Source organism: Myodes glareolus, chromosome 12, assembly GCF_982192425.1.
Source record: "Myodes glareolus chromosome 12, mMyoGla1.1, whole genome shotgun sequence".
NCBI classification, from domain to species: Eukaryota; Metazoa; Chordata; class Mammalia; order Rodentia; family Cricetidae; genus Myodes; species Myodes glareolus.
This window is the reverse complement of record NC_142037.1, coordinates 8,331,253-8,344,496: the sequence shown is the minus strand read 5'-3', so window position 1 is coordinate 8,344,496 and position 13,244 is coordinate 8,331,253. Positions and strand designations below refer to the sequence as shown.

General features: G+C 44.5%; 1 protein-coding gene across 16 annotated transcripts in view; it reads left to right on the top strand.

The window, feature by feature from the left end:
• The window catches only part of Kcnma1 (potassium calcium-activated channel subfamily M alpha 1), a 720,864-nt gene that overhangs the window by 624,341 nt on the left and 83,279 nt on the right, over positions 1-13,244 (top strand). For all 16 annotated transcript variants that reach the window (XM_085698388.2, XM_085698387.2, XM_085698389.2 and 13 more), the window contains one exon: positions 8,424-8,547. In XM_085698388.2, coding sequence (XP_085554514.2) covers positions 8,424-8,547 — 124 coding nt within the window. The remainder of the gene's footprint in view (positions 1-8,423; positions 8,548-13,244) is intronic.

The following is a 13,244-nucleotide window of genomic DNA, read 5'->3' as shown; positions in this document are numbered from 1 at the left end:
TCAGGGTTGCAGACAGAATGCCTCTCTCACAGTTTTTCCACTGGGCAGAAAAAGAAAGGAAGCAGGGACAGGTTAGCTAAGTAAATCCATCCCCTAAGGCACAAGCTAACAGCTTGTGAGTCCCCCATGACCAGAGAGTGAAAACATCATGGGTGTCATAATTCCAAAGTTTGGACGAACTTGACACAGGAATCAGGACAAGTTTGTGCTCAGCTGGAGGGCATTGTCCTTTCACTTCAGAAGCATCGTATAGAACCAAGGACCATGTCCATTCCCTGAGCCATTTCTTCAGCGTAACAGCAGTAACCTCTGCTTTCCACTGAGGAGGACACCTAATAAGTGATACCGTATTAGGGGGAGATGGGAAACACTGATGCTGTTAGAACCAGGGAAGCTGAGAGGGTTCCATGTTTACACTGGGTGGCGCGAACACGGCGTGAAAGTTTTGTTGAGGTGGCTCCATGGTTGACTGTCTGGTGGAGAGCAGTGACTGAGTCCTAGAAGGCCGCATCTCAGAGGCCAGGCTGGCTGTCAAGAGGGTCGATGCAGAGTAGAAGGATTCTGGCAGGTGCCAGGCCGTACAGATCAGTATCCTCACAGCAGAATAGAAAATACTATTTGCCAGGAGTCAAAAGGCACTCAGGAGTGGGATGTATCTGCCCAGAACCATCTTCTTACTAGAACCAATGCAAGAAGAGAAACTTGAAGGGATAGGCCCCACCTTTCAGAACTATTCATGTTTTGCACTGGAGCCTGAATCGTTCCTTCATTAATAACATCTGTCTGGACCACTAAGGACGTCACACCTGGTTCCTCCCTGCTGAGTACTTAGGGCAGCTGGCTCCAGGCAAACTCCAGGCAGCCTTGATTGCTTAAAGACATACTTTATAGTCTTCCTTCCCACCATGATGCCCTTCTTAATGGTGTATAGTCTGTCTTAACTCAAATACACTGTCTATTTGTGAAAAATATTAGAAAAGACCAGAGCAAGTCATCAAAAGAGAACAAAAGAAATGGGCTCTTGCTGGGCACATATCCTGGACTGCATAATAGGTCTAGTGATGCTCAGAGACACGAGCTCTTTGACTGGTTCTTACTGTAATCCTGGCTGCTTATTGAGCATTCGCCGTATCCTCTACTGGTTGCTGAAAAATGCATGGGGAGAAAAGGCAAGATCCAAGTCCTCCCAACACTTACCATTTAATGAGTGAGACAGACATACAGATTCTTTTCCCTGAAGGAACAACTTGTACCTCTATAGGTACAGAAGTCACTGAAACCGAGGATGAACCATTTTAGCTGAAAGATGAAGTCTAAGAAACACTCGGCACAACGGCATCTGATAGCCCAGATGCTCTGTTGCTTGTGGAGGGCTTGTGCTCTGATTTCACCCGGCTGCTGCCCATTGCTGGGAGTCCGCTGCAGGATGGGGTCAGCCTCTGTCTGTGGGGGGGGTGTTTGTGATGATGGGAAAGGCCTTACCCTGTGATGAAACGTTAAAGTTAAGCAGGGAGAAGGGTGAAATTCTGAAGCCACCTAGCCACTTCCTTCTTTCTGGACGTTGTTGGGTTCCTTGTGTCTTAATGTAAGTTTCTGAAGCCCAGTGTTGAACTGAAAGCCACACAGTAAACTGGGATTTGCTATATTCAGCTGTAAGGGGAACTCTACTCTTTATAATATAATTCGACTTTCTCACAGCAGGTTTGCTTGGAAAGGGATTTGTGGTTTCGCTTCAGGCTCTTGTCTTCGAGGCAGGCTTTTTGTGTTTCTGCTGCGGCAGGGCATTTAGTTCACTTCCTGAGATTAATTGCTGGCAAGTGGCATTCCTCACTCTGCACACCCTCCAAACAAAGATCTTTTATTCTTCTCTTGAAGTCGGGCATGCTTAATTTCTAGCTGTGGACATTGGAGGTAGGAATTGAGAGGCAAGGAGCAAAGAGAAAGAAAAAAAAAAAACCAAAACAAAACCTAGCTCACTGGGGCTGCTGTGTTATAAATAGTGGGCATTCCTAAACCAGCCTTCAGATCTTTGGCACATGACAAAGACTCACACAAGCCTTAATTGATTTTTGAGCCACTCCTTAGCACATTGTCTTGACAAGGGCTCACGGGGGTAATTTTCTACTGAGTATTCATGCAAGCTGTGCACTTCATACGTACCCTTGATGTTGTTTGCCCTCTCTTTGCAGCTTAGGGCATTGTGGCTTGGGCTGCAGGGGAGCAGAAACAAGACACAGCTGCCTCCTGCAGGGGGGGGAAGGGGGGAGCCCAGCAGGACTGGCTTCCGGTCAGTCAGATCTCCTCTTTCAAAGCCTTGTTTCCCTCGTTCTCACAATGCCACTGAAGCTATGCTGCCCCCCCCCCCGCCCCTTGCGCCCTATGCACACGGGTTGTTGGTAGCAGAAATGCCCACGAGTGTTAGTTTGATGGGCACATGACAAAATGTGGGGGGAAATTTTAGCATGGTAACATTTGTAAGGCTTCAATTTATGGACACTCTGTCATGGAGTAGGACAGCCAACACAAGTAATCCTGTATCTGTCTCCTTGGCTTTTCCACTCTGCCGTCCTTGTTCTGGTCATATCAGAGGCACCAAAGCAGGACTAGAGTCTTAGCCAACAGTAAAGAGCAGTAGGAATGGTAGCAGTAAACACTTGTTGAAGCCCATCTACTGAGTTGTTCCCTGCATGTGTGACGTAGCTTTGCTTGTGTAGGCCCAAGGTTGAATCTATTGCATAATGATTGTATCTAACATTCCCCGTTTTACTGGTTGAAAAGCTGAAGCAGGGTACAACTTGGCAAGTATGAGGCAGGCCAGGATTTGAAGACATGTGCTTTTGCCTCTCTGCTTAGGGTCTTTACCCACTGTGTGAATTGCCTCTGAGGAAATAGGAGGTTTCCCGCCTTTTTTGGTATCAATTCCTAAACACCATTGGTGAAACAACTCTTTTAGTTCAATTGAGCGGACTGATTAGGTAGCTAGTGATCTAACTTCCTCTTCTCTCTAGGGTTAGGCTGTCGTTTGTATCGTACTCCAATGCAGGTTAAAGTTCAATAAACATTACCACTCAAGTAGAGCTGTGTAATTAGCGGCAGAAAGTTTCTTTCTCAAAGTTTTGGCGGCTAAATGTTCAAGGTCAGGCCTTCAGAAGGACTGATTCTTTTTGAGTTCCTGGAGAAGGAACTGATTTAGCCTCTCTTCCCAATCTGTTGATCTCTTTCCTTCTCCAATACTTTACTGTGGCTTTTATTCTGTCAATGTCTGAGTCTAAAACTTCACTCTTGATATATATATATAAAAAAACAAGTGATGCCCCACCCTAGTAATCTTCCTTACTTTTATAAATAGCATAACTCAGAATCTGGTCGTATTCTGGGGTACTCAGGGTGAGGATCTTAACATACAAATGGCACACCTGCGCACAGCAGTGAGCTAGCAGCTGCAGCTGTAACCCATCACATCCACTTTCTGTCCCTTTAAAATAAGACAAAGGCTCTGGCATGTCTTAAGTGACAAATGTGCCTTGGATTAATTATAGAGCTTTCTAAAAGAGTTGTGGATTGCTATGTAAGTTGGAAATTTCATTACATGAAAGGGGCTACTGTTGAGTGTTGGTCATGAGCTTCACTAGGTATCAAAGAGCTTATTGAATTTATTGAAGGTCTTCATAAGTACCTGTGATCATTATCCTGCAAGCTGAAGATGCTGGAAGCCTTGCTCAGAGAGGCTTCCTACGAACCTCCTTTCACATGCGTAGCAACCTGCCTGGTTCCTCCTGATCTACCTGGACCACACCAATGTCGGTTGGTGTGCTTAATGGCATAAACACAGGCTCTCTTCCAGAAGAACAATTTGTGGAATCCCTGACCCTGGAGACACCCATCATTCAAAGACAAACACTTGATATTGCTAGTGTTGTTGTTTAATGCTGGCATATTCCCTGGCAGGCTCGCAGAGCAGCCCTAGTCCGACAAGAACGGCTGTGGGTCTCTGCAAGGTCCCCAGGGTGGCAGGCTGGTCCTGCCATGCGGCCCGGAGAGCAGGCAGGCGGGTGTGGCAGATAATAGCAAATAGACATAAGGCTAAACATAAAGCTAAACATTTATTACTTAAAGAAGAGGCAGAGAGACAGAGATAGAGAGACATAGAGACATAAAAACATAGAGACAAAGAGAGATACGTGCACAGGCCGAGAGACGGGGACAGAAGAGAGAGAGAGTTAAGATGGTGACCAGGAGGTCAGAAGTGGCTGGGAGTGGGCGTGGCTTGCCCTTAAAGGGACCAGAGCAAAAGAATAACAGCTAGAGGGACCTACATGATAAAGAAGCCCATCCTGTCTGGCCCAGAATAATCTTATATTCTCATGCCACTGGAATGAATCACACTCCAGTACCACCACCCCCTCACAGCAGAATCCAGGGACCATAGCCTTCAATGGAACTGTAAATCTATCAGTCTTCAGTGCTTCTGACCCCACTCTCCAGAAACCTTTCTTTACCTATCCACTGCCTTCTAGCCTTTCTCAGCTCAGCAGTGGCCCAATCTCTCCCCAAGGAGAGCCTACTGCTTCAAACCTGAAGGTCTTCTAAGCTCACCAGCAATTGTAAGTCACCCCTAAGAGCCCTAGCTCTTGTACCTTGCAAAAGAACTCATTTTCAATATTCTATTTTATGTAACATTTTTCCTTTTTGGAAGCACGCTGCTGGGTCTACCTGATGTCGTGAGTCATTCTGTTCTTGGGTCAATTGGCTTATCTCTCTGCTGACTGCCAGTACACGTCTAAGAACATTTCCTACAATGTCCCTCAGGCTTCTGTGGCTTACGTTAAGCAGCAGAAAACCAGACGTCACCAACCACCACTTTTGGTGGTGCTTAGACCTCATTTCTTTGAGTGGCGCCTGATGGCTGCTGGTGGAACAACACTAACTCACTTTTCACCACTTGTCAGCTATTCCTATGACCCTTGTCTTAGGGGGTCAACTGTTGCTTTGTTGTTCCCTCTCCTAACTTCCCTGATACTAACCAATGTGGAACAAACAGGTCGTTTCTTAAAGCCTTTACAGCCACATTGTCTTGCATGCTAATTTACTATAGCACACACCCTAGTGTACCATGACCTTTGACTTATGTTTTTTTCTTGCTACATGTGAACCTTCCCTTGGCGTTGTTACATCCTCCTTTGCTGGCTTAGAATAGGGATCTCATGCTTATTGATAACTTTATTGATTAAAGAGACCAAAGTTGGAATTCCAGGTGCCCTGTCTGTTCTCCAAAGTAAATTCATTCAGGGAGATGTCTTTTCTTTTCTCTTCTTTTCTTTCTTTCTTTTTTCTTTAGTGTGTGTTATGTGTGTGTTTGTGTGTTCGTGTTCATGTTTCTCAAATCAGACCCTTTGTGGGACATCCTTGGTGAAATCTAGGCTAGACTCAGAGAGCTATGTGAAGGACAGAGTCTATGTGATGCTCCCCGGAGACTTGCTGCATGATTCTGAATGTTAGAGCACAAATCGTGGCTTGAAACCCTAGGTGCTTTCCCTAAAGTCCATCCTTAGTTAGTTTATAATTAACATTTATTGTCACTTTTTTCTTTCAGTGATGGGCAATTGTCCATCCATTTTTCTCCTTTTCTACCATGGTTACAGGGCATTCTTACCCAGACATACCTTCAAGAGTAAATGTATTGTTCCAAGCCAAAACACATCAACCTCTCTCCCAGGGCATATTTCTTTTTCAATGAATTTTTGCCTCCCTGTTTTACCTTCAGCTTACCTGGGAATATGTGAATATGGTCCTGACTATCTTTTAAGATCTAAATGCACTAGAAGTGGGTCCCAGGCATTTGAAATTTAAGACAATACCCTCTTTCCCACCAACAATAAGGACAAAAGAATATGAACTCGACTCCATCTTCAGTGCAAGTTTAAGATTCTCTTGCAACCCAAAACATGTTCTTCAAGGGCTGAAAAAAAGACTTTACTTTCTAAACCCTCTTCTTTATGGTAGCTTTTGTACACCTACCTATGACAGATGCTGGATATCTATGGAACTATTCAAGATTTCTCAAAGGTGAATAAGAAAGCCCCTCATGTACTAAAGTGTGTGTTTGTGTGTGTGTGTGTGTGTGTGTGTGTATCTGTGTGTGTGTGTGTATGTGTGTATTTTGTGTGAATGTGTATGTAAACGTTGGGGGTGGTTACCCCTGTGCGTGCATGTCGAGGGCAGAGCTTGAGGTCATATGTCTTCTTTTATTGCTGTCCCCTTTAGTCTTTGATACAGGTCTCTACAGAAATCTCACCAACTAGGGTGTACTGGCTGGCCAGTTAGCTCCCTGGACCCGCCTGTCTTCTTCCTTCATTTCTGGGGAAGCAGTCATGAGCCGCAGTTCTATAGGAGCCAGGACTTGAAGCTAGGTTCTTATGCTTGTATAGCAAGCTCTTTACCCACTAACCACCACCTCTTTGTCTCCAGACCATCAAATGATGCTTTTGTCATGTTCTGTGACCCGTTCAAATCAGTATTTGAATCAATAGTTGCCCCTTTTTAGCATTTATGTTTTTTTTATTTTTATTTACTTTGTGGGGGGTGCATGGGTGTATTCATGGTATGTAGGTGTGGGAACACAAATGCCAGTTTGTGTGTGGCAGTCAGAGGACAACCGCACGGAGTCGTTTCTCTCTATACACCTTACACGGCTTCCAGGGATCACACTCAAGTGTCAAGACTTGCACAGCCAGCACCTTTACCCAATGATCAATCTTACTGACCTTTATTTTAGCACTTTTGGACACAGCTTTGTATGTGAAAGGTGTCCTAGTACTCTATGACCCCTGAAGACCTCTCAGCAACTGGGCCACTGCAACGCTACTCTGAATTGGGTCGTTCTGTTCCTTTAAAGATCAGATGTGACAGTTCCTGCAGTCATCTAGCATGCTCCTTGAAGATGGCTCCACAGGATCTCATCACATGGCATTTGTCATTTGCTGTGGCCTCAAAGCAAATCGCTGAGAATAAAAACACACACCGAGTTTCTATCTTTGTGTGTGGAAGGCGTACTAGACAGGTCATGCTAGAGATCCAAAAGCTTAATTCCGTCATTAGACTAGATTGGAGAGATTGCTGCTCTACCCTTTATATTCCGAGCACAGAGATGAGAAACACGAGGCATGTCTTGGTGAGAAATATAAAAGCTTAAATGAATACTATTCTTTAATGTTTGAAATAGATCATTTTAAAGGTAACATCACAACACTATATCATTTTGAAATTTGAATCTGTTTCTGTCTTTGGTCGAAGTTTGCTTACGGATAATTTTGTTGCAGGATAGATCTGCCTCGGATAATATCTCAATTTTATGTGGTTTGTTGTTGCAGTTGCCAACAAGACCTTGCCACACGCTCAGTGGCTGACCATATCAAAGATAGAGCCACAGATGATGACTATAACCTGAGCTGGAGGGCTTGTTTATTATGCTGTGGGCATGGTAGAGCTGCCTGATTTCATTGTAGTTCCAAAGGTTGTCAGTTAGACCCTGCCAACTCACTCTAGGGGCAGCTTCTATACAGCCATTCTTCCAGAAGGAGTGGATGTAGTCTTCAGAGTATGAAACAAGTTTATTAAGATGCATCAGAGCTTGAGGCTCTCATCCAAGGAATGCTACTTTGGGAATTGAAGGTGGGGATGCAGAGCCCTGTCATTGGACAGTTAAGCACAAATACAGTTGTCAAGGCGAGGAGAGAGGGTGTTGTTTAGTATTGAAATCATGTATTCCAGATGTGGGCATTTGGTAGTCAATCTGCTCCGAAGTGACACGCTGTTGAATCTTTAAAGGCCTTCAGCTGGGGAGAGCAAAATCTGATTGGGCAAATTGCTAAAATATTTAAAGTGCAGCCTGTTAAAGCTTTTACTGCGAAGAGCATCGTGTCAGAAGTTGTAGTCAGAAAGAGCGAGTAATTGGCTTTCCATCCTGATGCCAGTCAGCCAGCATGATGCTCTATTCCTATTCCTTCCTCTTCATTGCCAATGCTAATAGCAACTCTTTGGGGTATGAGTGTGTGAGTGTGCATGTGTGCGTGTGTGTGTATGTGTGTGCTGGGGAAACTGGATCGCTAGTAAAATGAGACAACAAGGAATGAGATAATCATAAAAAGTGAAGCTAACCCCACAAAGTGACATGAAGCGCATTTACAAAATAGGCAGGAGAAAGGCAGAATTACTACCTGACAAAGTCAAGTGCCATCCAGAGGGGTGTGTGGTTGGGGCAGCTGCCTTTCAGGGGACATGCTCTGCAGGAGAGAAGGAAGATGGCCATTGGTGACAGTCACTTTCTCGGCATCTGTCATCTCCTCTGAGATGTAACTCGGGGAACCTTTGCATTTATTATTTATCGCATTTTCCACTTAGGGTTTCCTGCCTTTTCTCCCCAGGCATGACCCCTTGTTAATCCCTGGCAATGATCAGATTGACAACATGGACTCCAATGTGAAGAAGTACGACTCCACTGGGATGTTTCACTGGTGTGCACCCAAGGAGATCGAGAAAGTCATCCTGGTGAGTAAGGGAATGTGCAATTGGTGTCCTTCCCCTGTGCTTGGCTTGATGACTTTTGCTCAGAGTAAAGATTTCCTGACCGAGTAGTGGAATCCACTGTAACTTGGCATAGCTATTTTTTGATAACTAAAATTCTGAGCAAAGATCGAAGTGACTAGGTCTCGGATCAGAACTTAAACTTAGAGGAGAATTTTATTAATTTTTCTCTCAGGAGCAGAATTTTCAATCTCTACATTTTCATCAGGACAATAGTAGTGGTTATGTCCTGTCACACGGTCTCATGGGAGGAGGGATGCGTGCCATTCCTGGTCTTCATCTGGCTCTGCCATCTGGTAGTTTCATGGCCTTAGGCCAGTTGTCGGACAGTGCATTTTAATCACATTGCACTGTGAGGAGACGATGGGAACTGCTCTAACTTCATGATTGTGGAAGTCCACAGAGGCACCGCCTTGCTTCCCTGTTGTTAGTGCCATGATTATTCTCGTAATATTAACTGCATTGTTTTCTGTTATAATAAATTTTGGGGTTTTTTTTGGTATATGTATATTCATGCGCGCACTTGGTGTGTGTGTTTGCACGTGTGCACACACATGTGCCAGAGACCAATATCAGGTATATTTCTCAACCATTCTCTACTTTCTCTTTTGAGTCAGGGTCTCTCCCTGGACCTGGAGCTCAGCGATTCAGCTTGACTGGAGGGCCAGCGGTTCTCTGGGGATCCTGTCTCCACCTCCCTTGCACTAGAATTTTCAGCATGCTCCACTACATCCAGCTTTTTTTTTTTAATTATTTTACTTTTTTAAAGTTTTATTTTACATTCTAACCCAGTTTTTCGGTCCCCCCTCCCATCTACTCCTCCCAATGGGCAAGGACTCCAATCAGGAGTAAACAAAGTCTGGGGCATTAAGTTGAGGCTGAGCCAAGCCCCTTCCTGCTGCGTTGGGCCTGGACCTGGCATCCCAATATAGGGAATGGGCTCTAACAAGCTAGCTCAAACACCAGGGATAGATCCTGGTCCTACTGCCAGGGACCCCTCAGATAATCCGAGCTTCACCACGGTCTCCCACATACGGAGGGCCCCGTTTAGTCCCACAGAGGCTCCACAGAGTTGGTCTAGAGTTCATAAGTTTCCATGAGCTTGGTTCAGCTGTCTCCAGATTTTTATGTTTAGTGTGGGTACCAGTAATCAAACTCAGATTCTCAAGCTTATGTGGCAGTTAACTTTATCAACCGAACCATCTCCCCAGACCTACAGTCATGCTTCTTAACTAACACGTTTTCAGTCCTTAGCACATGATACAGACAGGCAAGTGCATTTGCTGAGGATGCCATTGCAGGACCGTGGTCCACCATCCGGATCTCAGAGTACTGCTTTAGCGCTGGCTTGTGAGCATCTGTAGAAATAGCAGGCTTCTCCTGTCTTGTCCCAGGAACCTTAGCACAGATAGCAATCCATTGTACTCTTTCTGTTTGTCCTGGTAATGACTTTAGGTTTTAATGTCTACATAGGCTTCCCTAGAGTTTATTGTTTTGCTAATCCATGAAAAATGGATTGCTAGTCAGGAAGGCCAGTCAGACAGGACTCTTTTTCCCTTGTGCGTCTAATCCCCAGATGGCTGTGGGCCTACTCCATATTCAGCTAGGAAAATACTATCATTTTCAATTTTAGGACCACCCTTCCTTAACAAGGACTATTCCAGGTGCTTAAAATTGTTTTGTGTGCTAATCCACTAGATTTCCCCCACTGTATGTTAGCCAGTGTGTGTTTTCAAATGAATTGTAAATGAGCATTGTGAGCCAATATAGCATTGTGCTGGAGGTTTTCAGAGTTGTGAAAACTGCAGGCTACAGTACATGAAGTCAAATGCTCAGCAAACAGCCGCTGCTGATTTGCCAGAAGGGGAGCGAGAGTTCTAACCACTTAGAGTCTCTGTAGTTGCTCACCTATGGCTTAATGATATGCTGTGTGCTTCACCTGGGTTCAGAATGATCTACAGAAAATGTGCTAATTGACATGTGGTTAGTATCCCCTTATAGAAGGAAGGAATTTAGGGAGGACAAATTCATCTGAAAAAAGTAGCATCACTTGAGGAAGCATTGATGCAAACACACCATGTGTTTGGTACTGTTCTTGTTCTGATGATGTGCAGAACTTTCATTCTAGTGAAGCAGAGGGAAGGCCAGTGGGGGACGAGTGAGTCCATGGGAACAAGCTAGGTATGAGCGAGGGCTTGGTGAAGCAAATAAAGAAGGATCCTGGGAAGGATGGAGTCCAAGGTGCTACTGATCAGTAGGATCCAAGAAACCCTCTCTGTAGTAATGAGTAGATGGAATTTTCATCCAGTGGGTAGATGAGAAGAATGGGATGCCGCACTTGTGTGAAGATGCTTATACAAGCCGTTTATCCTCTGAGTGCTGGAATCTAATGGCTTTGGGCAATTCGGATATAGAAGAGACAGTCCTCTGTTTGGAAAGGAAATATAAAATGAACCATAAAACAAACTTTCTGAGCTAAGTGGGATGAACTCAGATTCTTTAGATTCGTGGATTAAAGTAGTCAGGGATGTCCCATCAAGTATAAGTAAACCTACTCAGAAGGGGTTGGCGGAGGGTGCATGGAGAAATGCCTGTTTTTTCTGTTGGATCTTAAGCGTGGACAAATCAGACTTGAGGTGCAGGACTGCACCTTTACACCTCCCTCTGGGGGTATAGCTCTGGCAGACTAAAGAACTGGTAGTTGCCCCAGACCTACCTAAGATCCCAAGGCTAGCTTCTGTGCGTGGACCAATCTGCCAGCTGGTGCCTAGCTCTTTTTTTGCATTTTTGATTTCCAGCTTCTATTCTTCACCCCATTTGCACTTCCCTGTTGAGAACTAGCTTCTTAGGTGACAAGGCCATTTGAAAACATTCAGGAACTTCAGTGATAACAACCCCAGAGGGCTTCCATGCAACCTGACTGACTAACTCTTTGTCTTCCCCACAAGGTGGGAAGAGTTGCTGGGAGCCTCCTCGGTCACTTTCCATGAGAAATGTCTTACAGCTTGTGTCTCAGGTTTCCCTTCTACTCTGGGAAAGCAGCAATGATGCTAGCTCCTGCTTTATCCTAACAACCAGAGAATAAAAGCTAGCTTCCTCCTCTCCTCAGGGGTTACTGTAATAACCCTGACATTGTCATGAATTACAATATTGGCATTTAAGCAATCAATACCTTGATCAATGCTCAGGATTAAATCAAACAGAGGTTGATATGTGCAGTGGGCATGAATATGCCTCCCCCGATCTACTGTGAGCCCCATAGGCCTTATGAGCATGCAGTGAGTGAAGATGGCAGGCAGGATGGAAGTGTTGACTAGAAGGAGAATCAGAGCACCACCCCCATCCTGACCTCGGTCTCTTGTTCTTTTCACCTGGATGGCCAACAGTAGACCAGCAATGGACAGATAGCCATTTGTATTTTCTGGATAATCGGGGTCCTATGTCCTCCCCTACATAGGCGTGTTCCTTACTTTATCACCCCTGTGGATCCAGGACTGGGGCTGGGGAAAGACATTGGCCTCTATCTTCACTGATTGAACTCTAGACCCTTGTAATGACTACTTGTGGGTGTTTATATAAGGCAAGCCTTTCTAGGAATGATCCAGGAAACCCCAACGTCTGAACATGGGTTAATGTTCTCTCTCTCTCTCTCTCTCTCTCTCTCTCTCTCTCTCTCTCTCTCTCTCTCTCTCCAGGGTTTCTCTGTGTAACCCTGGCTTTCCTGGAAGTCACTTTGTAGACCAGGCTGGCCTTGAACTCACTGAGATCTGCCTGCCTCTGCTCCCCAAGTGATGGGATTAAAGGCATGCATCATCACTGCCCGGCTGCTTTTTCTATAGAAGAGCATATTCAGTGATTTAAGTTTCGCAGGCCATACGATCTCTGTCACAACTGTCAATTCTACTTTCCATGAAAGTAGCCATGGGAAATACCTAAACATTCTGAGTTGACCGTGTCCCAATGTAACTTTATTGGGATGTGAATTTCATATTATTGTCACTCATAATGATATTTCTAATTTTGTTTTTCTTCTTAGTCATTGTGAATTTTAAAAGCTAGTTTTCACTCAGTGGATGTCTAGAAGCTTGTGAGGTGTTATCAGATCAAGGCTACAGGCCAGAGCAGCTAGCCTCTGGCCTCAGATGTCACACTCTATCTACTGATACAGGGATGGACTGTGCCATCTCACTGAAACATCTTACAAGAGAACCCTGCACTTCAGCTGAGACAAACCCATGAGCAGGACCATTCAATCATCACCTTCACTACAGGCTCTAAAAGAGCATCTCATTTTATCAACCGTGCCATGAACATTAAGGCCTCCCTTCCCACATATGTAAACATCCCTTTTCTTCTCTTTGTTCTCCTAAAGACTTATATACACTGTCTCCTGCTCAAAGGTCTACATGGCACATACTTCTTAAATCTGTTGTTCAATAAGGTGGTAATGTGTGGGTATATGTGTACAGGAATTTATGAGATAAATATATATAGTATATGCCCTTGCTCAAATTAGAGATGAATAGATAACATGCATATAATGCCAAAGTAGGAATAATAGCTGTCTTATAAGCCTTGCTAGTATTATTTTATATATTCTTTAACAGTAAATAGAATCAAGAAGGAAAAAATGGTGCTTTCTCTGCATGTATACTTACTGT